Raw genomic sequence first — 27729 nt, forward strand, 5'->3', positions numbered from 1 at the left:
AAGCACAATGAACCCAAGGTAGGATAAACAGAGATCCACCTCTGGGCACATCGAAGTTTAACTGTGAAATGTGAAAGTCCAAGGGGAATCCTGCGAGCTGCAAGGCGGAAATGACACATGATGTACGGGGCAACAGCAGAATCAGCACTGGCCGGCTTCTTATAAGAGAACGTGGCAGAGAACACGGGGATGACACATTCACCTGGGCAATGTGAATTAAAATCACACTTAACCAGGATGGCTACAATCAGAAAGACAGAGTGTTGACAAGCGTCTGCAGAAACTAGGAACTTCATCTTTGGTCCTGGGAACATCAAATGATGAAGCCGCGTCGGAAAGCAAAAGCTCTACTGTGTCTTAAAGCATTAAACACAAACTTACCACACAACCCAGCAATTTGGCTCCTAAAAACCATCCCAGACAAATAAAAACATACGTCCACACAAAGACATTTATATGACTGTTCACAGCACATTATATGGGAAGCAATCCCGTATCGACCAGGGAAGAATGGACAAAATATGATCTGGCTACGTGATGGAACACCATTCCGCACTGAAAACCAGCACATGGCTGACACGCCACAACACGGAAGAGCCTCAAGGACACAGCAAGGGAAAGAATTTAGACACAAAAGCCCACGCTTTTGGGTGCACCTGGGTGGCTCGCTCGGTTGGGAGACTGACTTTGGCTCAGGCCATGACCTTGGGGATCTCGGGGATCCTTTGCTCAGCGGGGACCGGCCGCGAGGGCTGTGGCTCACCTGTGGGAGGTCAACACCACTGCACAGCCCCCCCGAGCCTCCTGCATTATCGTGGTCCACAGGTACCGCTTGGAGCAGGGGTCCATCCCGGAGCTGGGCTCGTCCTGAAGGAGAGAGCACATGATGATGGGTGTTGGGGGTGCACGCTGGGACACGCAGGCTGCACGAGGCCAGGCCTGGCCGGGGGGGGGCGGGGCAGGGGCGGGTGGACCCCGCGTTGGCTTTACAGGCAGCACGTCTTCACAAGAGCTGGTGGTCAAAGAGGACGGCCCACCTTGCCACACTGTCCGCCTCCGCAGAACTTCCGAAAGATCCACCGCAGACAGACAGGCAAAAGCGGAAGAAAGCTTCCCTTATGTAGCACCGTCAAGTAAAGTGGGATTTTTGGAACCTGGAGCTTTCTCCTTCAATAAACAACAAAGCACTTACTAAACCACTTTTGAGAGAAATGGTTCTGGACTTCGTGATGCATTTCTGGGCTTTTTGCAGTCAGGGAGTACTAAACACATTTTTCTTAAGAGCTTAGGGTCATCAACTCCCCTAAAAGAAAAACGGACGGAAAGTGGACAAAAAAATGGCCCTGAGCAGGAAAACAAACACCTGCGCTTTTCTGCAAACCGGGTGATACATATGTGTAGTTAGAAGCATAAGTAAATAGCAGCAGTGGTCATGCATTGCTCAGCGAGAAAGCTGATGGGTATAGCTCTACATTTTCCTGACCCCACGCTGGTGTCAGACGTGGGAGCCACTTGTCTTTCCTTGGGGGAGAACTTGGAAGGCCCTGCAAGGCATGTCTTGAACCAGATGCTCTGAATGCGTCCCCACCATCACGGTCACTAAAGCCCATTGGGTGCCACGCGCTTTATCGGCCTATATCATTCCGTGGCCTGCTTTCAAGGGGCCCAATACACAGGACTGTATCACGGCCACTTGCACACGAGGAGGAGACATGGGTTCAACGTGCCAGGTCGAGTGCGTGCAGGGAGGTGCTTCTAGAAGCAGAATCTGGCCCCTGGCAGCTGACTCGGGCCCGACCACTAAGCCAGAGTCTAGGGCCACCAAGGGAGCCGAGAGCAAGGCTGCATGAAGACCACAGGGGACACGCTCCGGGGCGGTGTCCCCGTCCTGATGCAGGACACGTGCCGGGTGAGAATGAGCATGGGGAAAGTTCTACAGAAGGTAACAGACATCATGCCTAGTGAGCCCTTCGATGTGGGCCTCCTCTTGTACAGAAAACCTAGTTTACAACCTGCAGAACAGGGCAATTGTTCGTCGTCACTCCCGGATGTCAGGAGATGGCATGCTGCAACGTCCTTGACTTGGGGACCGTGCAAAGAAGCACGCTTAGAGCAAATAAAGGAAAATCAACTGCGAGTCCAGAAGACACCCCGTTAAATAATGAAGGGCCACTCGTCCAACGCAGGCCTCTTGAATCCCCTTTAAAACACCGTTTCCATTTAATGAACAAGAACAGAAAGAAGAAAATAATTTGTTTCCCACACGTTTTGCTGCCCCTCTGACTCCGTACACGTGGGAAGCTGAGGGATGCACCCCAGTGATTCGTATCCCGTTTATGGCATCCAAATCGTGCCTTTTGTGTATTATTTGAGGGATATGACTTTGAGCTACTTTAGAAATGCAAGACAATTGGCTCTATTTCTTGATCCCCCACCACCAGTTCATGCTTTCATCCAGTCAAACTGGATTAACCCCAGTTCCCAGATAGATTACAGACAGCCTGGTCTCAAAGCCACTGCATCTAAGCCCCACTTCCTGCTGAATGACCTGCTCTCCCCGCCCTATCCATCCTGCACCTGACACCCGCCGTCAGGACTCACCACGGACTCATGTCACCGCAGCTGTGACAATCACTTATCTGTACATAGAAAAGACTCAAAAACCATATGCTAGATGTCAAATATATATTGGTTTTCAGATTATAGGTGGATCCCGGTGTTACTCTAAAATACTGCTGTTAATGGTAAATTTTTATTGAGTCCTCAATGAAATAGGTAACGGGGACTCTATCAAAAGACACTTTTTTTTATTTCTGTTAAATTCTGCTTTTTTGGATTCTGTTTGGGAAATGTTGTCTTAGGGCAAAATGTTTATTAGTTCAGAGAACCCACACTACAGATCTGAATTTCCTCCCCGGAGGGGCATCTTGTTTGAAGATGCCCAGAGACCACTGATCTCTCGGCTACTCACCAACAAGAGCAGGTCAGGTTTGCCCAGCAGGGCCAGGGCCGTAGAGAGCTTCCGCTTGGTACCCCCACTGTAGGTGGCCACCAGTTTGTCCACATGGCCCTCCAAGTGTAGACGCCTCACGAGGTCCCTGGCAACCTGCAAGATAGGCACCATCCGTGGACGCATCCCCATGCACCCAGGGCCCCCAGAGCTGGGCTCTCAGCCCTGCATGCCCTCCTTCCTCCCGCTGCCCCTGCCCACCCCCCATGAACCCCTCCCTTCCCGACCCCAGGCCGGCAGAGGATGAACAGCAGGTGGGCACCTGTGGGAGCACTCAGGACTGGAGCTCAGGGGAGCAGAGAGTGTCAGACACCCCGTCGAGCGAGGGCCCAATGCACAGCCACACTGGGGCGAGCGGGCGCAGGTGAGCCCTAACCGAGACCGAGGAAGAAGAGAGGGAAGAAAGCAGGGAGGGCCCGGGCAGGACGGGACCTTGGGGAGCAGAGAATGGAGAAGAGAGTTCTCAGTGTTCACACGGACAAGAAATGACCCTTTCCACCGAGGAGCCCCTGCCAGAGACGGGCCCCTCGGAGATACGGGGAGCAAAGAGGGAGTGTTTCTCACCGGCCACTGCCGGGAACCGCTGCACGAAGCCGGGAGGACGGTGACGGAGCGCCACCGCACAGGACAGGGGGTTCTGACCCCGAGCACACATGGCGTGTCCCGCCTCCTCTCTTCCTATCCCTGCCCTGCCCCACCTTCACCTGCCCTGCTTCATACGCCCCGGGGACCCCACTCCCGTCCTCGTCTCCGCCCCTCTCCCCTCCCCAGTGGGCGGCATCTGTCAAATGTCAAATGGGATGTCAAACAGCCCTCCTGCTCGGACGCCCACCACAATTCCCACCACCCTGCATGGTCTGCTCTCTGTTCCAACGCGGTGCAGCTCCCTCTGGGGCTGAGACCGAGGGACAAACACAATTTAAAACTTTGACAAATGCGTTCTACGTAACTCTTGTGACCGCAGAGGCATGGCCGCGGTTTTGTTTTGTCGGTTTGTCTATTCATCATATAATCAAACTGGCTGCAATCGTATCTTAATTCAAATTTAGGAGAGGTGCGGAAGACCCTCTGTCCTGAATGACGAGTAAAATGTAAGATAAATGGAAGAAAATTAAAAAATAAAATAACGAAATAAAATATATATTTAAATAAAATATATGGACTAATGTTCATGCTTTTTTGGATAAATGCATACAAGTTGGGATAAGCCTAATAATATGGAAATGATGAAATATCAAGAACGTCTGAAAATACTGGCATGATATTTATGCCTCCCAAGAAAAACCCCCGACAGAAAGCGCTCTATAAGCTTTATTTGCGCCTCCTCAAAATAACACAGGAAGAATTAAGAATCTCGAGAACTGGCCTAGTTATCAGAGATTGTAAGTCAAAGGGACACAGAGAACTTCAGAATAAACTCGCCAAACTATGAATACTGATGTTCATGGAACCAGGAAACATAGTTCACCTTTTCCCAGTTCCACAAAAGGTCAATGTTGGGACGCCTGGGTGGCTCAGTTGGTTAAGTGTCTGCCTCCGGCTCAGGTCATGATCTCAGGGTCCTGGGATCAACGCCCGCATCGGGCTCCCTGCTCAGCAGCGTCTGCTTCTCCCTCTGCCTCTGTCCCTGCCCCTGCTCATGTGCTCTCTCTCCCTCTCTCTTAATAAATAAATAAAATCTTAAAGAAAAAAAAAAAAAGGTCAGTGTTGCAGCCTACACGTCCTGGGTTGGATGGCCACAGGAAAGAATCCAGAACACATAGGAACAAATGCATTGGTTTGATCCCATGCCTCCTGAAGGTCGTATTTTCAGAAAATCACAGAAAATAGCCTGACAAGTATGTTCTTGCAGTTTTCCTGCACTCAGGACTCCTGTCAACATTACAGCAAACATGAGGCCCTAGCAATGGTCGGCAAAATGCTGTACCAACCCCCAAATGTGTTCTGCTTAAGGAATCTCTCTCTGCTATTAGGTGTTTTTCTCCCGTAAAGTTCTGTTGTTCGACACTTAAGACGAGAGTTTAGGATTCACTCATCCTTATGTCCCCGGTGCAAAATCATGATCCACACTCAGTAGGACTTTTGTAAGCATGATCTGAACCACAGCTGTCCCGGCTCACCCGGGACAGCTCCAGCCCTGAGGAAGTTGTGGGAAAGGGACCCCGGGCCGAGGGACCCCAAGATAACTCCACAGAGTTTCCACTCCCTTAGCCACCAAAGGGGCAAGACTGAGCTGTTGGGGACACAAGAAGCTCCACGGTACTCAACGAGGAGCTCAGCATCCGGATCACGTCTTCGTCAGGAACACTTACTCCCAGACGTCCCCACGCGCATTAATTTGCTTACAAAGCCAAATTCTGTCCACTATCACGCTGCTGGCCACGTCCAAGGTCCCCCGGAGATTAGGGTTTAAGACAGAAAGACTTTCTTCCAGCCCCGTCCCCCTGACTTTCCTCCTGGTCCCTATTCCTCTTGCCATCACTTCTAACTCCTTCTAGCAAAACCCTCTGTGAACGGAAGAAACTTTCAAGGTAAGAGGCATGTGTGTGGAGAAAACAGGAGGTAGTGAGACACGGGGGGGGGGGGGGGGGGCGGTTCTTCCTGAAAGGCGGGCACAGCAGCGGGGCAGAGGCTTCTGCCTCTTCCATCGCAGGCAAGACCACACTACAGAAAACCCAGTCCTTGTCCCCAGCAACAAGGCTGTTCGGTGGGGCTGGGATGACGCCGACCTTTAAATTATTGTACCCGTTTCTCCAACACTGCAGACCATGCCACCCGTCTCCTGAATCACTCTGTTATAACTTGATGTAAGTTCAAAAAAAAAAAAAACAATTCAGGTCCATTGAATTCAGGGTCAAATATGGACTCGAGAAAGCCATGCAGTGTGGACAATGGGGAAAAATTGAACACCATTACATCAACCTGCCAAGCCTAAATTCAAGCCAAATAAATGCAGCCTCTCTTTCCCACCTAACTGAACCTTCAGAGGGCTCGGGGAGAGAGGAAGAGAACTACACACAAAATACCAGAGACTGGGCCGTGCGTGAGCTGGGACCCTGGGGTGCAGAGGGAGGGAGGGGGGGAGGGGTGCGGGCGGCGGTCAGCAGGGACTTCCCGCGGGCACAACTGGGGCTGCCCAGGTGAGTGAAGGCAGAGGTCAGCCTGGAGGAGAGAACCGGGGGTGGGGAGCAGCAGATACAGCAGGAAAAGACCCCAGTTCCAAGTCCTGGCAGAGTGCGGGTGCAGGGCTCACCCGGGACAGCTCCAGCCCTGAGGAAGCTGTGGAAAAGGGACCCCCGGGCTGAGGGACCCCAAGATAACCCCCCAGAGTTTCCACACCCTTAGCCACCAAAGCGGTGCAGAAAGTAAGACTGAGCTGTTGGGGACACAAGAAGTTCCATGGTACTCAACGAGGAGCTCAGCATCCGGATCGCAGCTTCATTAAGAACACTTACTCCAGAGCTGGTTTACCGGATTTCAAAAGAAAACCCCGCCACCTTCTAGCCATGGGGCTTAGGCAGGTTTCCTATCCCACCTGCGTCTCAGCTTCCCCATTTGCAAAGCAGGGAATAAGCATCTTATCGGCCTCCTATGGTTGCTGTAAAATACTTAGAATAGCGCCTAGCCCAGAACAGATACTGAAATGTTGGCTAGAAGTATTGTTTTCTGTTGCTTTGTCATAATCCCTTCTGGGCACCCAGTGATAAGCACGTTAGAACGGATACACCTGCTCTCTATTTCCCATATTTCTAAAATGAATGGGAGAGGGACCCTGGCCACAAAAGGAGCTAACTCCCCTGGGAACACACGTTCTGCCATCTCAGAAGGCTCTGAGCAAGTAGCAAGGCAGGCTGCCAAACAGTTGCAGTTTCATGCAGGAAGTGAAGCCAGTTCCTAATCTGGTACCATGAAAACAACTTTTCTCCGTGGAGGAGCTCCGAAAAATGAGCCCATAAGAGCGCTGAGACTCAGGAGGCAATCGCCCCAGATGACAGGACGTGCCGAGCCTTACTCTATTAACAGGACCGTCTCCGAGTGTGCATTTCCCCCGGGGGCCGGCGAAGGGGCCAGCGTATGGCGTTTGCCAAGCATCTGCCTCTTTCATCAGAAACAAGCCACGGGAGCTGACAGAGATAAACACCTTTGGAAGACAGAGCTCCTGATTAGTCTTGGGTTTCACTAGCTGCTTAACCACGATGAGCAGACCTCCAGGGGTGAACAGTTGTCTTGGCTTGATGAAGATAGGAGGTGGGGGACAGGAGCGGGGCCCTCCGAGGACGAGGAGGGTTTCTGCTTTACTTGAACTTAAGTTACAGTGCATCCATAAGAAATGGAGGCTGAAGAAGCATTACACAACAGCCCACGGAATGAATTTTCATGGGCCAGTGAAAGAGAGGCTGTTAGTTTTGTCTCCCGTGAATTCTGGGACGTTCCCTCTCCCGCAGAATCGCACTGAAAATGCAACACGTAAGCCACTTATTTCTAATCCTTGTTCAGAATCCAGAAATGCAAGGAGCATTCCAGAATCTCTACAAGGGGCAGAAAAGGTAAAGCTGTGCCCCCAGCACCTGCCATTCCAGTGGCTACCACCTGGCACGTTCTCTAAGCTGTCAGTCAAGGCTGTCAGCTATGCTTGGCTGACCACCGCTCGTAACAGGCAGAACGGCAGCTCTCTGGCTTTCTCAGGACTGTGCCCACCCCACCCCCCCACAGAGATGGAGGAAGGAGGCGGTCTGCGGTCTCTGCCACCTCTCCGTCCTCCAGAGGCCACCCAGGGAAGGAGCCAGGCGGGCAGGTGTCAGCCCCCTCACCGGGAAGTCCTCCTTCCAACAACCCACCCCACTCCGCAGGCAGCCTGAGCCCTTCTCTGCGAACCAGCAGGAGGGTCTATGATGTTTGCTCCTGAATAAAAGTAACAGTCCAGGAAATGCAAAAGGCACTTGGAGAGGAGACAAAGTTGCAAACACTGTTAGCTTTAACCCCAAGTGACTTCTGCACTCAGATCTATTTTAAATACATAATTAAATGCAACATTAACACCTTTACTGTGTTTCCTTCCGTGGAATCAGATTGGAAACATCTTTCAGGTACGTTTAGCTGGCACCGTGATTCCTTCTCAAGGGGTCAGAGAGCTCTCTTGGGACCGGAGGTGTTGGCCAAGCACTGCTTAGCAGGACACTTTTCTGAAAGACTCCGGGGAGTCTTACCTGAGGGATGCTTGGCTTGGGAATCCCACGGAGGCAGCAATAATAGTGCAGGTGTTCCCAGCCGGTCAGGAGCTCATCCAGGGCGTCCTGCTGCGGACAGTAGCCAATGCGAACACCCGCCGCGCCCGCCAAAGACAGATCCACGACTTCTCTGCAAAGAGAGGCAGCCGCACAGTCCAGAAAATTCGGCTCCCCAGACAAACACCCATTCCTTCAACCTGGCTCATCCATGAGAGGTTCACTGCAGTCTGTCTAATGCAACTGATTAATGGAGCATAAATGGGTTCAGTGAATGAGTAGCACCCCACGTGTCTACGCTTGGCTCTGAGGCCACCGTTGCTTTTTATGTTAAAGAAAACCTTACACAGGGGCGCCTTGGTTAAGCATCTGACCCTTGAACAACACGGGGTGTTGGGGCGCTGACTCCCGGGCTGGAGAAAATCCACGTATAACTTTTGACTCCCTCAAAACCTAACTACTGACAGCCTATGTTGGCAGAAAGCATTACTGATAACAAACGGCTGATCAACCCATATTTTGTATGTTATATGTAGTATATGTTGTATCCTTAAAATGAAGTGAACTAGGGGCACCTGGGTGGCTCAGTCGGTTAAGCGTCTGCCTTGGGCTCAGGTCATGATCCCAGGGTCCTGGGATCGAGCCCCGCATGGGGCTCCCTGCTCAGCGGGAAGTCTGCTTCTCCCTCTCCCTCTGCTCCTCCCCCTGCTCGTGCTCTCTCTGTCTCTCAAATATATAAACGAAATCTTATTAAAAAAAATAAAGTAAACTAGAGAAAAGAAAAAGCTATTAAGAAAATCAAAAGGAAGAGAAAATACGTTTACAGTCCTGGATTTATTGAAAAGCAAGCATCTCTGTCTATGTGAACCCACAACCTTCAAACCCGTGTCGTTGAAGGATCACCTGTACAATGCCAGGCTTTGGTTTGAACCACTGCCTCTGGAAAAATTTCACTCCGTTAGTTTTTTCTTTCCCTATTCCATCTTTTCTTTTCCGTGGTGGTAAAATGCACATCTTCCGTGGTGGTAAAATGCACATCACATAAAATTTATCATTTTAGCAGTCGTAAGGTATAGAGGTCAGCAGTAAGGAGGACATTTATGATGTTGGGCCCCCATCACCGCTGTCCAGGTCTGTGACGCTTTTGACCCCACAAAAGGAAACCCCACTCCCAGAAATCGGTCACTGTCCCCCCAGTCTCTGGCAACCACTCATCAGCTTTTGTCTCTGTGGATTTGCCTAGTCCGGGTAGTTTACAGAAACTGAACAATAAAGGATACGACTTCTGCAAGCAGGTTCTGTCACTTGGCATGTCTTCAAGGCTCACCCACGTTATAGCGTGAATCTGTACTTCATTCTATTTCCTTTTATTGGTAGACATGCACACAACAGTTGTTTTTTTTTTTCAAAGCCCCACTGCCGTTTTATAAAACAGAAGCCCACGTGTTACAGCAGTCCCCGAATTAACGAACGGACCGGTTCCAATAACTCTGCCTTGCACCTGGAAGTCCACCACGTTTTTTCATCCCGTGACCATAAGGCGTAAGAGAAAAGAACCACATAAAGAAGGAAGAGGGGGAAAAAAATAAGATTAAAAAAAAAAAAAAGGAAGAGGGGAAAAATAAGATTAAAAAAAGGAAGAGGGAGGTAATCATTTTTGTAATGAATAGAGTTCCAACTGTTAGAGTAGCTTCAGTTTACAGGAAAGTTGAACAGAACGCGTGCAAGGTTCCCACACCCTACCTCGCCTCTCACCCAGAATCCCCCCCATCCTTACCATCCTGCATTGCGCTGGCGCTTTTGTTTCAATTCATGAACCCATACTGAGACCTTATTATTCCCTTAGGTCCATACTTTACATTAGAGCTCTTTTGGTGTTGTATTTCTGTGTGTTTTGTCAAATTCACAGCATCGTGTATCAACAGCATCACAGAGGACCTTGCATCGCCTTAGAGATCCTCTGTGCCCTGACCCTAATTCATCCCTTTCTCCGCCTCCCCAGTAACCACTGATCTTTTTACTGTCTGCATATCTTTGCCTTTTCAAAATGTCACAGAGCTGGAATCACGCAGCACACAGCCTTTTCAGACTGGCTTCTTTCATTAGTGATATGCATTTGAGGTTCCTCTGTGTCCTCTCACAGCCTGATGGCTCGTTCCTTACTGATGAATAATATTCCATTGTTTAGATGCACTCCAGTTTGTTTATTCATTCACCTACTGAAGGGATCTCTGTTGCTTCCAAATTTTGACAATTACTAATAACACTGCTGTAAACATTAATCTACAGGGGGGTTTTGTGTGTGTGTGAGTGTGTGTGTGCATGTAAGTTCTCAGGTCATCTGAATAAATACCCCAGAGAAGACTGCTGCATGATATCATAAGACCATGTTTAGTTTTTTAAGAAACTCACAAACTGTCCTTGGTAGTGGTCATACTATGTGTGTTTCCCGTAAATAAGAGCTCGTGTTGCTCCTAATCCTCACCAGTGTTTGGCACTGGCAGCATTTGGGATTTTAGTCATTCTAACAGGCGTGTATATATTCGTTGTTTACATGTGAAATTCCCTAATGACGTACAATGTTGCACGTCCTTTCACGTGCTATTTGTACATCTGTTTTAGTGAGGCATCCCTTCAAGACCTTCTGACCACATTCTAATTTATTTTCTTATTCTTGGGTGCTTTGTATCTTTTGGAGACCAGTCTTTTATCAGATACATGTTTTGAAACTTTTTCTCCCAATCTGTGGCTTGTGTGTTCAGTCCATTCAGCGTCCCTCACAGAGCAGACTTTGTTTTTATTTTAACGGAGTCCAACTTATCCTTTGATTCGTACACGAATTAGAAGTGTCTTGTTTAATCCCTAAATATTTGCGGATTTTTCAGCCGTCTTTCTATTATTTCTAGCTTAATTCTATTGTCCTCTGAGGGCAATATTTTGCACGTTCTCTACTTTAAAAATGTTAAGGTGTACTTTACAGCCCAGAATGGGGTCTCTCTTGATGAATCTTCCATGTGAGCTTAAAAAGAAAGGGCATGCTGCTGTTCTTGAACAGAATATTCTAGAAATGTCAATCAGGTCCAGCTGATTAATGTGCTGCTTGGTTCAACTCTACCCTGACCCATTTTCTGCCTGTGGGTTCTGTCAGTTACTGAAAGGGGGACTGGATGCACCTTCTTCTCCTTCGGCAACACCACTCTGCCCTCCCAGATCCTGACCCGCTTGGGTTTACACACATTAGGGGCCCCCTATAATTATATAATTAATATAATAATAATTATTACATTATCACATAATGATAAAGGAGCCAATCCTCTACAAGGATGTAACGGCCCCTAATGCCTCAAATTAACGTGGCTACTCGAACTTTCTTTTAATGAATGTCGACACAATGGATCTTTCTTTTTCCCATTACAGTTGATCTATCCAGGTCTTTACATTTCAAGTGGGAGTCCTGGGGCGCCTGGGTGGCTCAGTGGGTTGAGCATCTGACTCTTGATCTCAGCTCAGGGCTTGATCTCAGGGTTGTGGGTTCAGGCCCTGTGTTGGGCTCCACACCCAGTGTGGAGCCTAGTTATAAATAAATAAATAAATAAACAAACAAACAAATAAATAAAACAAAGTGGGACTCTTTTACAAAACCTATATATTTGGATCTTGTTTCTTCACCCACTCTGGTAGTTTGTCTTTCAATTGGTGCAGTTCCACCAATTATATTTAGAACAGTACATTTAACATGAGTTTCGATACACATGAATTATATCAGCCACTGGATTTTTAAAAGATTTTATTATTTATTTATTTATCTATTTATTTATTTATTTAGAGCGCAAGAGTAGGGGGAGGGGCAGAGGGATGGAGAGAATCCCAAGCATACTTTGCGTTGAGTGTGGAGCCCGACACGGGGCTCGATCTCAGGACCCTGAGATTATGACCTGAGCCGAGACCAAGAGTCGGATGCTCAACTGACTGAGCCCCCCAAGGGCCCCTATCTGCCATGTTTGTAACGATTTTCTATCCAATCCCTTGTTTCCCTTTCCTTTTCTGCCTTAGCTGGTTTTAGTTGAGCATTCTATACTATTTCATTTTCTCTCCTCTCGTAGAATATCCATTATATTTCTTTTAAAAATTTTTTTTGCTGGTTGTTCTAGAGTTCATAATATACATTCACAGCCATTCCAAGTCCACTTTCAAATAAGAATAAAGTGGAAATATCTTAATAACAGAGTGTTCTCAATTTCTCCTTCCCTTCCCACATAGTATTACCATCATCCATGTCACTTAGCCATAAGCTACAATGGCTGGCTACAATGCTGCTGTTATGAATTTAAACAAACTGTTACTTATAAGACTGATTAAAAATGAGAAATGTAAAAGATCTTGAATTATTCCTTCTCTAATGTTCATCCATTCTTTATGTAAATCTGACTGCCTGACCTCTATTGTTTTCCTACTTTCAACATTTCTTGCAAGACAGGTTTGTGGCAAGAAATTCCTTCTGTTTTTATTTCTCCTTCAACTTTTGAAAGATAATTTCACTGGATTCAGAATTCTAGTGGGTGGTTATTTTTATCTGAAAGCTTTAATATTCCGCTCCCTGTCTTCCTTCTTTCATGGCTTCCAATATGTTCAATGCCATTTTTAACTCTGTGGCTCTGTAGGTAAGGTATCTGTCGCCATGCCAACTTCCTTCAAGAATCTGTCTTTGACTTTCTACAGGTTGAGTATCATATGATTAAGTGTAGGTTTTTGGTATTCCTTTTCTTTGGTGTTCTGTAAACATCTTCAATCTGTACTTTGTGATCCATTATACATTTTGGGAAGAAAATGCCATCATTATTCAAATATTTCTTCTCTTGGACTCCTTCTGGTACCACCATTATGCATGCATGCCATGTGTTGTAACCATCACAACTCCCTGATACTCTGTTCCACATTTTCCTTTTTTCTCTTTGCATTTCAGTTTCCAGAGTTTTTGTTAATCTGTCTGCAAGTTCACTGCCCCCTCCCTCCGCTCTGTCAGGGCAACGATGAGCCCATGAGGGGCGCTCCTCCTTCTCTGGCTCTTCTCATTCTCATTCTTCTGACAGTGTTTCTTCTTATTTCTAGCATTTTTCTTCTTACAATGTCCATCTCTCTGCTAAATTACCCATTTGTTCTTTTTTTTTTTTAATTACCCATTTGTTCTTGCATATTGTCTACTTTTCCCATTAGAGTCCTTAGCACATCAGAGTTATTTTGAATTCCCAATCTGATACTGCACCATATGCCATATGCCATATCAGGGTCTGGTGGTAATGCTTGCTTTGTGTCTAGGGAATGTGTTTTTTGTCTTGCAGAGTGCCTCGTAACTTTTTGGTGGAAGGTTGGACATTATTTATTAGATAAAAAGAAATTTAGGTATGGGGTGCCTGAGTGGCTCAGTTGGTTAAGCCTCTGACTCTTGATTTCAACTCAGGTCATGGTCTCCAGGTCCTGGGATGAAGCCCCAGGTCGGGCTCCCCACTCAGCAGGGCACCTGCTAATCTCCCTCTCTGTCTGCCCCTCCCCTCACTCGCAAGCACGCTCCACGCTGAGCACGGAGCCCGACATGGGGCTTGATTTCACCACCCTGGGATCGTGAGCTGAGCAGAAACCGAGAGTCAGACACTTAACAAACTGTGCCACCCAGGAGCCCCACTATGTACTTTTATTCCTTTATACAGTCCATATCACATCCATGTCCTTTTCTCTTTAAAGTTCAGTGAGGGCCTTTGTCATGAAGCTTTTTCCCTTCAGGTTATAAAACTTTCCTTTTTCAAATCCTAAGGATGCCAGATCATATGTTTTAGTATTTTCTTAAATTTCTTAAAATTTTCTTAAAATTTCGTAAGTCAGTATATTATTTTTACAGTTCTACTCCTTCTTCTCTGTTCCAATAGGTTTTTGTACAATAATACTTATGCTGTACATGTTTTGTTGTTTACTCGTTCTTGCACAAGGGAAGAATTGGCTATAAAAAACACCCACAAAAAGTAATAAGTGTTGGTAGGATGTGGAAAACCTGAAACCCTTGCACACTTTTGTTTTCAAATAGTGTTGGTGCTATGAAAAACAGTATGGCATTTCCATAGGAAAAGTAAATAAAAATAGGATTACCATATGATTCAGTGATTCTACTTCTGGATATACAGTCAAAAGAATTGGAAGCAATAACAGAAATACATTCATACGTCAATTCATGCATCAGTGCTCGTAGAAGCATTATTCACAATAGCCAAAAGGTGAATAGCCGAAGTGTCCACTGATGAATTAATTGATAACCAAAACATGATAGGTACACCTATACACACAGAATAGTATTCATCCTTGAGAAGTAAAGAAACCCTGACACACATGGCAAGGAAAACATAACCAAAAATAAACTACTGGGACTACACCAAAATAAAATGCTTTTGCACAGCAAAAGAAATCATGAACAAACAAAAAGCAACCTAGTGGGAAAAGATACTTGCAAATGACATATCCAATAAAGGGTTAGTATCCAAAATATATAAAGAATTTTTATAACTCAGTACCAAAAAAACCCTAATAATCCAATTAAGAATTGGCAGAGGACCTGAATAGACATTTTTTCAAATGAGACACTCAGAGGGCCAGCAGACACATGAATAGATGCTCAACATCACTCATCATCAGGGAAATGCGAATCCAAACCACAATGAGATATCACCTCACACCTGTCAGAATGGCTAAAATCAACAACACAAGACATAACAGATATTGGTGAGGATGCGGAGAAAGGGGACCCCTCATGCACTGTTGGTGGGAATGCAAACTGGTGCAGCCACTCTGGGGAACAGCATGGAGGTTCCTCAAGAAGTTAAAAATAGAACTACCCTACCACGCAGCAATCGCACTGCTAGGTATTTACCCAAAGGATATAAAAATACTGATTTGAACGGGCACATGCACCTGATGTTTATAGCAGCATTATCAACCATAACCCAACTATGGACAGAGCCCAAATGTCCATGGACTGATTAATGGATAAAGAAGACGTGGTATATTCGTACAATGGAGTATTACTAAGCCAACAAAAAGAATGAAATCTTGCCATTCACAAGGACTTGGGTGGAACTAGAGGGTATTATGCTAAGTGAAATAAGTCAGAGAAAGACAAATACCAGATGATTTCACTCATATGTGGAATTTAAGAAACGAAACAGATGAAAATGAGGAGAAAAAAACAGAGAGAAAACAGGAAATAGACCCTTCATGATAGAGACCAAACTGAGGGTTGCTGGGGGGGAAGGGGGTGGGGGATGGGCATTAAGGAGGGCACTTGTTGTGATGAGCGCTGGGCGTGGTATGTAAGTAATGAATCACTGACTTCTACTCCTGAAACTAATATTAGATGGTATGTGAACTAGCTGGAATTTAAATGAAAACTTGAAACTACAAAAAATAATAATAATTTTTAATTAAAACAATTAAAAACCATCAAAAATATAAAAAGGCAGCCTATACAAATGGTGGAATTTTTTGGTAAATCATACATCTAATAATGTACTTGTTCTGGAATATATAAACAATGCCTACAACTCAAGAATAAAATTGCAAGTAACCCAACTTTTTAAGTGGGCAAAGTATCTCAATATAAATTTCTCCAAAGATGCACAAATAGCCAATAAGCATAGAAAAAAATTTGGCTGGTGCCATTAGTCATTAGGGAAATGCAAATCAAAACCACAGTGAAGTACCACTTCATACCCCCTAGAGTAGCTACAATCAAAAGACATAATGCTTGCTGGGGAGGATGTGGGAAATATTCTATTCTTAATGCATTACTGTTAGGGATACAAAATAGTGCAGTTGCAGGGCACCTGGGTGGCTCAGTCGTTAAGCATCTGCCTTCACCTCAAGTCATGGTCCCAGGGTCCTGGGATCGAGCCCCGCATTAGACTCCCTGCTCCACGGGAAGCCTGCTTCTCCCTCTCCCTCTGCCCCTGCTTGTGTTTCCTCTCTCACTGTGTCTCTCTCTCTGTCAAATAAATAAATAAAAATCTTTAAAAAAAAAAAAAGTAGTGCAACTGCTTTAAAAAACAGCTTGCAGAGTCTCAGCTACTCCACTGAGCATTATCTGCTGTATGACCCAGGATGACTCCTAGCTAGCCGCTCAAAAGATCTGAAAACATACATCCATGAGAAAACGCGCACATTCAATGTTTGTGAGAGCATGACCCAGAGTAGTGAAAAAGCAGAAACAACCTAATGTCCATCGACTGAGGAGTGGATGGACAAAATATGGCACATTCATTCAATGGAGTGTTGTTCAGTCATGAAAACAAAGTATAAATACATGCTACGACACAGATGAACTTTGAAAACATATACGAAGCGAAAGAAGAGAAACACAGAAGACCACGTATTGTACGATTCCATTTTTATGAAATGTCCAAGAAAGGTAAAACCTGAGAGACAAAATGGAACTTAACTGTTGGTGAAGGCTGGGGGACGGAGAAGTAGGGAATGACTGCTCGTGGGACGAGATCTCTTCTCAAAGCGATGAAAATGTTAGGGAATTACACACTGGAAATAGTTGCACGGTTTTGGGACTACACTGAGAACCACCAAATTGCTGCACTTCATGTGAGTATTATGGTGCATGAATTCTACCTCAATCAGAACAGTTTGTCAGCATACGCAAAGGCTAAAAGGCACATGCCGTCCAGAAGCAATTTCATTCCTTAATATGTACACAACATAAAGGTCTTCTTGGGTTCACCAACAAATGTTCTAGAACATCCGTAGCACGTAGCTGCCAATAGTAACCCAAATGAACAAACTATTACAGCAAGAACAGTGCGGCGGTATCTCACAAACGTGATACGGCCAGAGAGAAGCCACTCACCAAGGAGTATACACTGTAGGGTTTCATTTTTTTTAAGATTTTATTTATTTATTTTTTGCAACTCGTGCGCGTGTGAGTGGGGGGAGGAGCAGAGGGAGAAGCAAACTCCCTGCTGAGCAGGGAGCCTGACTCAGGGCTCAAAAATTCATCAAGCCTCATACTTAGGATTTTTAGCTATTCTACATCTCAATTTAAAGTTAACATTTTAAAAATGGCTCATCTGCACACGCTAATTTATAAAACTCCTTGCACCAGTTTTAGCATTTAAATGTGTTTATCTAGGTTCTGCTGGAATGAGTTTTCCTGGTCTCCTAAAAGCCTTGCCCAAATCAACTAGCTCTATGACAATATAAGTGTATGAAACTTATATTTATTTATTTATTTTTAAAGATTTTATTTATTTGAGAGAGAGAGGAAGAGAGAGAGAGAGAGCACACTAGTGGGGCCGAGGGGGAAGAAGGAGGAGAGGCAGAGGGAGAAGCAGACTCCCTGCTGAGCAAGGATCCTGATGTGGGGCTTGATCCCAGGATCCCAGGTTCATGACCTGAGCCAAAGACAGACGCTTAACCGACTGAGCCACTCAGGCAACCTGAAACTTACATTTAAACAGTACAAGCCATTTAAAGATATGGGAGAGCTATTCAAATTATCTGTCTCACCATTCAGTGGCCCCAAGGCCCCTCCTGCCTCCGCGGTGCTCGCATCCCTGTTTATTCCTTCCCAGTTGGGATCTCTGAGCTTCAGAACACGTTACTAATGGCAGCCAGGGATGTAGGAATTGAACAACGGAGAGAGTATGACTGTCGTTCTGTCTTCAGAACTACTCATCACACTAATGGCTGCCTAATTTCAAGTGACAGGGGAGTGACATTCTTAAATTAAGGACAAGATTTCACACTGGAGTGGAATGAAGAGCCCTTTCGTCTACTTTCAGAGCAGAACATCTTCTGTTGGCCGTGCAAGTAAAACGCTTTCATTTGCTCTGAGTTCGTGGAAATTACCCCACTCAAATCTTGCACATAAGAGATCTATCAGTTCTCTGGCATTTGTTATGACTTGGTATCCACCACTGCAGGTGGTTTGGTAGAATATCTGCAGAAAGGAGCCCGGGGCTCCTGAACCAAAGTGGGGCTAGGTCTCCAAATCGCATTAAAGACACATTAAAAGCATCCTGTGGCCTCTCTATCTCTGTTTTGTTAGCTCAAATACCTGCTGCTCTGTGAGTAGCTAAAATTCTTTATCAAAATGTAGGAGAAAAGAATTGTCTAGAGAGATCAATCGATACCTCAGACTTTAGGTGCAGAGGACCCATTTCAATGGTGCTTTGTTATAATCCATATGGACACCAAGTGGGCACAGCCTTGCGGAAATTTGCATATAAAATGTCATATGTTATATAGCAAACAATGAATCATGGAACACTACATCAAAAACTAATGATGTAATGTATGGTGACTGACCTAAGAAAACAAAACAAACAAACAAACAAACAAATAAATAAATAAAAGGTCATATGATAATGACGCTCTGGGATGAGGCCAGAATTTAGCGTCTAAGCCAGAGTTCATCCCACCTGACCTAGAAGAAGATGAGCCCACGGCTAAAATCTCAACCTATGCGAAGGTTCGTTAGCATCACTCACAGGAGTGATGCTAATGAACCTTTTTCTACATCAAGCCTACTGTCAATCACGTTTATACGTTATTAGAAGATGCTCTCATCTATCTTGTCGTCTGCACACCCCTGCATGTCAGTTATCTGAACCTGATAAAGGAGGTCACACCATTCTGTATGCTTTATGCTTCAGCACCTCTTGGAAAGGCAAGACATTTTTCAGGCAAGGATCTAACATAAAAATGAGCTCCAAGTGGCTTTTATCATGATGCATGCTGGCCAGCTTTTTTCCCCCTTTCTTTATTTAATGATGTAACTAACATAATGAGGAATTCTGAAAATTAAATAAAATGTTTTGAGCCTTCTGAGAGGTCTCTGCCAAGCCAATGTTTCGATATTCTGTAAGATTTCGTCTGGGTTCTACCTCTCACTTCACGTATTTAATTCCTTTTATATAATATCAGCAGTCTGCAAGCTGCCAAAGTGAGTTAAAAAGAGCCAACAAAGAACCGTTCAGTGGCCCTGGGTTGCTTTGCTTCCTCGTCAGATTTTTAAACGTGTCTGCCTTCAAACTGCTTGAGGCTTTATTGCCACTGTCCAAACATCAACCCAGGGTTTACCCACTAATGAACCCCAGAGCCTTCTTGGTCAGGTGAGGGCAGGGCTGTTTTCACAACTGGTACCTAAGTAACCAGACTGTCCATGAGCTTCTCCCCTTGGCTCTTGAATGTGAGCCGTGTGTCAGGAGAAGCTTCTGTGCCCATGAGTAAAGCCAATAACTGGATCTGCACCCTCCATAATGGCTGCACATGGTTTCAGAAAGGGTATCATGCCGCCATGTTGTTTTGTTTCTTAAACGTGGATCACTAAGATGTTTTTACCTTGTTTTCTGAAGGCTAGAATAAGTCCATTCCCTGGATTTAAACCTAAACACACACACGCCCCACAGATTTTACCATCTGTATTCTTATAAATGACATGTGAAATACAAGTGCAGGTACCAAGCATATTTAGAAGTATCATTCATGTGAGAAACTAAGTCTTTCAAGCCAGCGTAAGTGACAGATACCGACCTCTACATACGTTAGGGTTGTTCAGCCTCAGGTACACCAGGTCAGTGACCACCCTCTCAACCAGTCTTAGCATCTTCCTGTCAAAGCCATAACTGAGCAAGGCTGACCATCAGCCCCACTGTATCTGGCATGTTCCTTTTACTCCCATCCACAGGTGTTAAAGAGAAGGAGCAAGGGAATGCATGAGTGCTGGGCCTGAGAAGACAGTCACCGCTCACTTCACACTATGCGACTGAGGCAAGTCCTTCACCGGCCTGGCCTCTGGCTCTTCACCCGTCAGAGGAAGTGGTTGAGTCATCTATTGAGGAACTACTTTGTAGCTCTTCAGAGAGCTTGTGATCCAACTAACTTAGCAACCACGTATCCTACCACCTAACTCCAGTAGAGTTTTCTCGAGAACGTTGGGTTGGGATTCAAACAGAAGTACGCTCACGACAAGAGAGAGTGCAATCATTCACATAGGAGGTACTTAAGCTGTGATTTTTATTCACTTTTATCTCCCCTCTGCACCTGACTAAAGGAGAAGCCACAAACCTGATTAAGTAATGTCCTTTCAAAACAGTAAAATTATAGCTAATTATATTTTCATACTGCCAAGACTTTGCCTTCTTCCCCACAAGAAAATGTTACGGATTTCTGGCAACAAAATGGCTCATTTCATCTATTCTCTGGGCGTAGCATGGGTCAGGCTTCCAGCCTAGTAATTTATGCAAGGAAGAGATTAGTTAAGACAACAGAGACTTGTTTATAAAGAATAAATGGTGCCGTCTGCTTTTCACCTACTCCACTCTCACTCAGACTCTTCATCTGATGCTTCTTTCATCTGAGGCGTCATCATGGCGACACGTACCCATCCACATGTTTAGGAACTATCCAGAAACCATGAGCACAGCTCCAGATTGTCTGCACCCCTTTACCAGACTCTCTTCTGCCTCAGGCCAGTGTTAAAATGTAAGCAAAGTTTTCCATAAGTTCACAGACTCAGGATGATCAATAAGAGTGTCACGGATTCACAGGGTAATTATCGGTAAGACAGCTTGCACATATTCGTATGAAAGTAAATTCAAATTCTTTTAAGTGCCTGATCACTTCCATGGTATTGCCAGGAAGAATTTTTTTTTCACTTTAAACAGTTCAAATTACTCCAACATTGGGTAGCTCTAATTATTTAAATTACATAAAGAATCTTCGTATAAAGAAATACTAAAACCTATGCCATTTACAAGAAACTGACAAAGTGTGAATGTTGGTGCAACTATTTTCTACCTACCTGAGACTTCGAATATTTAAGCAGGGGCAGGCAAACTCACGAGCGTCCTAATTTTCTCAAAGCAGTTTTTTAAAAATTCCTATGTTAGAAGTATAAGTTATTTTATTATGTCATGTCTCAAAATCTACTAAGAATCACTATCATAAAAAATAATTCAGAGTATGTAAGGGATGAATCACTGAATTCCACTCCTGAAACCAATAGTGCACTGTGTGAACTAACGAGAATTTAAACAAAAATTTGCAAAGAAAAAAAAAATAAAAATACATTGCAAATGAAGCTATCAGCAAGACAGCTTCGTGTTTTATTGCTAATAAGCTGTTAATATGGGACGCCTGGGTGGCTCAACTGGTTAAGCGTCTGCCTTCGGCTCAGGTCGTGATCCCTGTCCTGGGATCGAGCCCCACTTCAGGCTCCCTGCTCCACAGGGAGCTTGCTTCTCCCTCTCCCTCAGCTCCTCCCACTGCTCACGTGCATGTGCTCTCTCTCTCTCTCCCCCCCAAATAAATAAAGTCTTAAAAAAAAATAAGCTGTTGATAAACCATAACATAATTCTTCAGTTTGATAATATTTAAAGTTTTTAGTCTCTCAGAAATTATATTTTTCCTCAAAAAAAAAAAAAAAAAACAACACCATGGAGAATTCCAGGTTGTCTTCCTTTCACAAATGGACTGAAAGTCCATGTAAGAGCGTGACACACTGCCCCATGTGGAGATGCTGGTGAGGATGGGAGAGACATGTCACCCCCGATCTCTGGCCGCGTCCAGCCCTGACCTCTAGACCAATGTCATGTTGCTCTCCCCCACCATGCTAGGGGTAAAACAATGCAATGGCAAGATCCATTAAAAAAGAAGAGAGGGGGTGGTATGTGGAATCGGGAATATACAAATTTGTATCATTTATGCCAAGGCGTTAGTAGGATTCCTAAAAAGCGGCAAAAGAATATGTGTTATAGAGAGTTTATCTGTAGAAGAAACCAGAGAAGCTAGCCACGGGCTAAACATCCTCCAAATTATCAGGAGAAATGTGGGTCCATGTGGACAACAGAAACGAGTCATCAACAAAAACAACAAAAGGACTAGACCATACAGTGAGGTAATTCAACAAAGAGAATATTGGCATTACGTTACAAAGCTCGGTATAAAACAACAGGACAGCCTGAGCACCAAGTAACTTCTCTAGCAACAAAATAAATATAAACGGATAAGGTCAATGATTAAAGCAAAAGGCTCTTAAAAATAAATACTTAAATAAATAAATAAATAAATACGAATAAATAAAATAAAGCAAAAGATGCTTAGAGTGAACCACAAGCAAACGCACCAGTCAATGCTAAGAGAGGCACATCTTAAGTGCAGAGACAGAGACAAGGGAGCAAGGAAACAAAAAGAAGTGCTCACAATATTATTATCAGATACACCATGAGCATGAAAAAGATCCACATGGGGAAGAAATATGACCCACGTAGATTTCCTGGTCCACCGAAACACAAACAAGAGGAAAAAAAACCTCATACCCTTTTGGAGCTTCAGAATAGAAGCTCTTTCCAAAAAGAAAAATTAAATGATGCTGTGCACTATCTAGAAGAAAATAAAAAAATGAAGTTGTAGGTTGAGTGTTGTCTAAAACAATGGTCAAAGGAAAATTCGTGGATTTAAATTTTTTCGGTAAGCGAGAAGAAATAATTGGACTCAATTATCACCCGAAAAATTTAGGAAAAGAACAAAAGGACGTCTAGGGATTGCAGAGGAAAGAACAGTTAAAGTAGAAATTGAATAATGAGAAGACAAGATTTTATGGAACAATTAAATAAATGGCGGAATCCATGAAAAAGAACAGATGAGTGATCGCTCCCTCTAGAAAAAGTAAGGTAAAAAATCACAAAGTCAGAAATGCAAAATAAAAATGAGGACACTGTAAATACCCAGGAAATTAAAACAATAGGAAGACACCACTTCTCCCAAATCCACGCACTTGACGAAGTGGTCTTCGGGGAAACGTCCACGGCCTGGCCCGACCAACAGCCTGGACCCCTCAACAGAGACCAACTACCACCTTCAAAATTGAAAGGAAAATGTTGAAAAGCGGTTCCTGCTCACTCCTCTCTCCCAGCCACACAGATCTGTGCACGGAAGGCACACAAAGCTAAACAGGAAAACTCTGGAAAGGAAAAATGGACCCCTGGAAAATGGTCATACCCTTCTATAGCCTCTGAATATCTTCACTGTGCGCATGCACGGCATCATCAAAAATATTTAAAATGATAATGCCAAATGCCAAAACACCATCCAAAAAATAATATGTAACCTGATAAAAAGAATCTTAAAAGGAAACTGATATTTTAGAGCAATGGAGTATTCCTACAAAGCTCACAACCTTTGAAATATACTCCTGCATGATAGGTGTGCTAGCTCAAAGATAAGGAGCATCATCATCCCCGTGCAAATCACAACACATTAGCGTCATTACAGAGGGGATACCAAATGTATACTATTTACGCTCAACTACTCTGGTAATCATCTACCATATTCAAAGGTAACAAATGATATCAAAATCTCCACTTTATCCCTGTCCATGTAGGATGCCCATTTATCTTTTACAATTATATCTAGAAAGATGAAGAAAAAGAGCATGAATTATAGTGTATTAGTCCCTTTGAAAGGAAAGTACGTATTTCAGGGGAAATAAGATTGAATAGGAGACCAAAAAATGGAATTGAATGGAGAGGAGAGGAGAGGAGAGGAGGGGAGGGGAGGGGAGGGGAGGGGAGGGGAGGGGAGGAAAGACAGCATCTTCTCCCACCATGGTTCTCAACTTGGATTGACACTTCATTCCTCAGAAAGTCCTGACTCAACCTCAAACTTCTCAGGCTCCAACCACAGGTGACTCCACTTCTTTCAAGGACCTCGTTCAAAACGTGCGGTGTGTTTCCTTTCTCCTCAGTTCTTTGCTCCTGCTTCAGTCCCCATCAAAGCTCACCTCCACCTCTGAGAACCAAACCACCGAAGGAAAGTTCGCTCTGCCCATGCTACTCCACACGTTACCTTGTTGTCCGTGATTAACCCAGACCACAACTCTAACTTCCAGCTCAAAATCACATCTCTTAACATTTCCTGAAAATGCCCACAGAATGAAACACAACGTCACCCCATGGAAAAGTAATGCAATAATCTCTGAGGGCGAGGGCGCCTGAGTGGCTCAGTTGGTTAAGCGACTGCCTTCGGCTCAGGTCATGATCCTGGAGTCCCGGGATCGAGTCCCACATCGGGCTCCCCACTCAGCGGGGAGTCTGCTTCTCCCTCTGACCCTCTTCCCTCTGATGCTCTCTATCTCATTCTCTCTCTCTAATAAATAAATAAAATCTTTAAAAAAAAATAATCTCTGAGGGCATCTTAATAGCTAAGAAACAGAAAGTTAGAAAATACAATAAAATTTGGAGGGAAAACTGTCACCAAAAAAAAAAAAAAAGAAAGAAAGAAAGACACTTTAGTTCCCATCCTAGCAAATGTTCAAATCATAGAAGAGAATATGTAAAAAAGAAAAAAAGTGGGTACACCTTACGCCCCTCCCCTTTTCCCCCCCCCCCCGCCCCCACAGGTAGACAGCACCTGGATCCCGGCTCAGAGAAGTAGAAAGTGTCCAAGCTCATGACAGGGCTGCTGGACCGTTGGTGCTGCTCTGAGTCAGAGCCTGCTTCATGCTCTGGCTGGTTCGGAGCGCTGCAGAAAGGCAGTGAAGGCGAGAAGGACGCCACCTCCACACAGGGGCTGTAGGGAAGGTACAAGCCGGCTGGAAATCAAGACTGAGGTGGGCGGGCTGTCCTCCACTAAAACTCTGGCTGTACTTGGGAATCCAATCCACAGCCAGCACTGGCGTGAAGGAGAATCCTGCTCTCCACGGCTGTCGAGTAAGAGGTCACCTTTTCTGAGACTGGGAAAACACCACCTCCTAAAATGAACAGTAAGAGCACACAGGGAACAATACCCAGGAAAGTGAGCATGCCTGAAAAATTCAGGAACCATGGAGGCATGCCCAGTGGAATGCAGGACAAAGCATGCTCAATTATGAATGCCAAGTCCAGAGAGAAAGGACTGGGGTAAAGGAGCAACAAAATGAAATAACAAGCCTCCTAGGATGAGGGTCAGAGGGAACTGGTTAAAATTAGGAAGGACTGCAAAGAAACCAAAATTATTTTCTTGAAAAAAAATTTTTTTAAAGTGTATGAATGAAGGCTAAAAATACTAAGAAAGAAAGAAAAGGAAAAAACTCTGAAAGCTTGGTAAGTCCTGACTACAGTTAATGGGTTTTATTTTCTGGCTTGTTTTGGTTAACTTCAGCAGAAAGAAAATGAAACCTATAAATATCTGAACAAAAAGCAAAGTGAGGCTGACTGCCAGAAGGCAATGATGAAGCAATTTCCAGAAGCTTTCAAGAAAAATGTGTGACCGAACGTTTGTACATCCAAGCTGTCTTTCACAAGGGAAGCCACTGGAAGTAACTCTCTGATATTCAAGGGATCAGAACATTTACTCCCCATCTATTATCTTTCATTTATTTGCTTTCAATTTTTGTTTTTTAGAAAGAGAGAGAGCAGAGGGATGGAGGGGAAGAGGGAGAGGGAAAAGAGAATCTTTTTTTTTTTAAGATTTTATTTATTCATTTGAGAGAGAGAGAGAGTGCGAGCAGTAGGGAGAGAAAGAGGGAGAAGCAGATGCCCTGCCGAGCAGGGAGCCCGACGTGGGGCTCAATCGCACGAGCCTGAGATCATGACCTGAGCCAAAATCAAGAGTGGGATGCCCAACCAACTGAGCCACCCAGGCGTCCCCATTATCTTTCATTTAAAGAACAGAACAAAACTCTGTGTAAGATGAATTTTTAATAAAATGAGAATTGGGCATTATTAAAATGAATGAAAAGTTAGCGGTCAGTATTGAAACACATTAAAACAGACATTCAGCTAAATGAATGATGCATGTACCACACATGTATTTCTGACTTTAAAAAGAGAATAATGCAAAAATTTAGCAACAAAGCTGAATCTAAACCCCCAGAACATATTATCAAGACTGAAGAGGAAAAAGACAGATTTAAAAATAATATAACAGTTTTTGTTAATTATACTGCAATAACATATACATCAGGAATATATATATATTAGGAACAAGTTACTGGGTGTTAAAAAAAAAATCTCTTTCCTATTTAGATCATTCTTTCCTCAAGCCTGAAGATTTTTTTTCACTACCACTATGGCATTTCGATTTGATTTTCATTTCTTTTTTTTTAAAGATTTTATTTATTTATTTGATAGAGAGAGAGCGCACACAAGCAGTGGGAGTGGCAGGCAGAGGGAGAAGCAGACTCTCCGCTGAGCAGGGAGCCCAATGCGGGGCTCGATCCCAGGACCCTGGGATCATGACCTGAGCCAAAGGCAGATGTTTAATGACTGAGCCACTCAGGCTCCCCTTGATTTTCATTTCTGATAACCACTTGTATTATTTACACATGAATCTTTTTTCTGATTATAAAACTAATATATTTGTACTGTGCAAATCACAGAAATCTTTAAGAATAAAACCAAAGTTACCAATAATAGTATTACTCAGAAATAAATACTTTATGTGCTTCCTCCAATAAAAATCAAAATTAAAATAAATTCTTAAAAAAAAAAAGAAAAGGACAGCTCTGGAGATCCTTAGACCTAAGTGATTGGAATTCCAAAAAATGTGTCACTACTGCTTCTGGTAATTCTGGCTTTTGAGAGGTTCAAGGCACTACAAATGGTCAAATGGGATTGCAAGTGGCAACACAAAGGTGGTTTGTAGTTAGTAAATCTAGACATCTAATTAATTGAATACACATTTTACCTTTACCACCTTCCCAAATTACACTGAAATGATATCACACCCCACATGAAGCCCAGTTACCATAGAATGTATATAATTCCCATGTAAGATAACTCGAAAGAAAAAACAGCTCTTGAAAATGTAAAAAATACAACTGAAATAAAATAATAAATAATTCGAAGGTGAAGTTGAAAAAAAATCTCCCAGAAAGATGAACGAGAAGATAAAGAGATTGAAAACAGAAGAGAAAGTATTGTGTTCTGAGACACAACAACTTAATAACAGGTAAGCAAGAAACAGACAACAGAAAACACAGGTGAGAAAATTTTATAAAAGAAAAAAAATCAAGAAAATTTCTTAGCACAAAAAGAAGTAAGCTTACAGATTAAAAGGATCCACTTTTAAGCTTAATAATAAATTTAAAAGCACAATAAATTTTAAAAAGCATAATAATAAATTAAAAAAGAAAGAAAACCCATGCCCTAGCATATCCTCATGAAATTTCCAAACATGGGAACAGAGAAAAGATCCTAAAGATTCCAGGGTGGAGGGGCGGGGGGCGGAGAGAGTACCACTCCAAAAATCAAGTTATAATGGCACTGGATTTCTCAAAATGAGCCCTAAATCTTAGAAGATATGGTGAAGAAATGTATTCAAAATTTGGAGGGAATAGGATTTTTTTTTTAAGGTTTTACTTGTTTATTTGAGAGAGAGAGAGACAGAGATAGCAAAAGAGAGCATGAGCGGGGAGGAGAGGGAGAAGCAGGCTCCCCGATGAGCAGAGGGCCTGATGAGGGGCTC

General features: G+C 44.1%; 1 protein-coding gene across 1 annotated transcript in view; it reads right to left on the reverse strand.

The window, feature by feature from the left end:
• Positions 1-27729, reverse strand: part of ABCA13 (ATP binding cassette subfamily A member 13) — a 369210-nt gene that overhangs the window by 27414 nt on the left and 314067 nt on the right. Inside the window, exons 56-58 of the mRNA XM_025853136.2 lie at positions 8218-8368; positions 2972-3106; positions 764-867 (exon numbers count right to left, since the gene is read on the reverse strand). Coding sequence (XP_025708921.1) covers positions 764-867; positions 2972-3106; positions 8218-8368 — 390 coding nt within the window. The remainder of the gene's footprint in view (positions 1-763; positions 868-2971; positions 3107-8217; positions 8369-27729) is intronic.

Source organism: Callorhinus ursinus, unplaced genomic scaffold (genome assembly GCF_003265705.2).
Source record: "Callorhinus ursinus isolate GAN/ISIS: 27379988/994484 unplaced genomic scaffold, GSC_fseal_2.0 scaffold60, whole genome shotgun sequence".
In the NCBI taxonomy this organism is placed as follows: domain Eukaryota; kingdom Metazoa; phylum Chordata; class Mammalia; order Carnivora; family Otariidae; genus Callorhinus; species Callorhinus ursinus.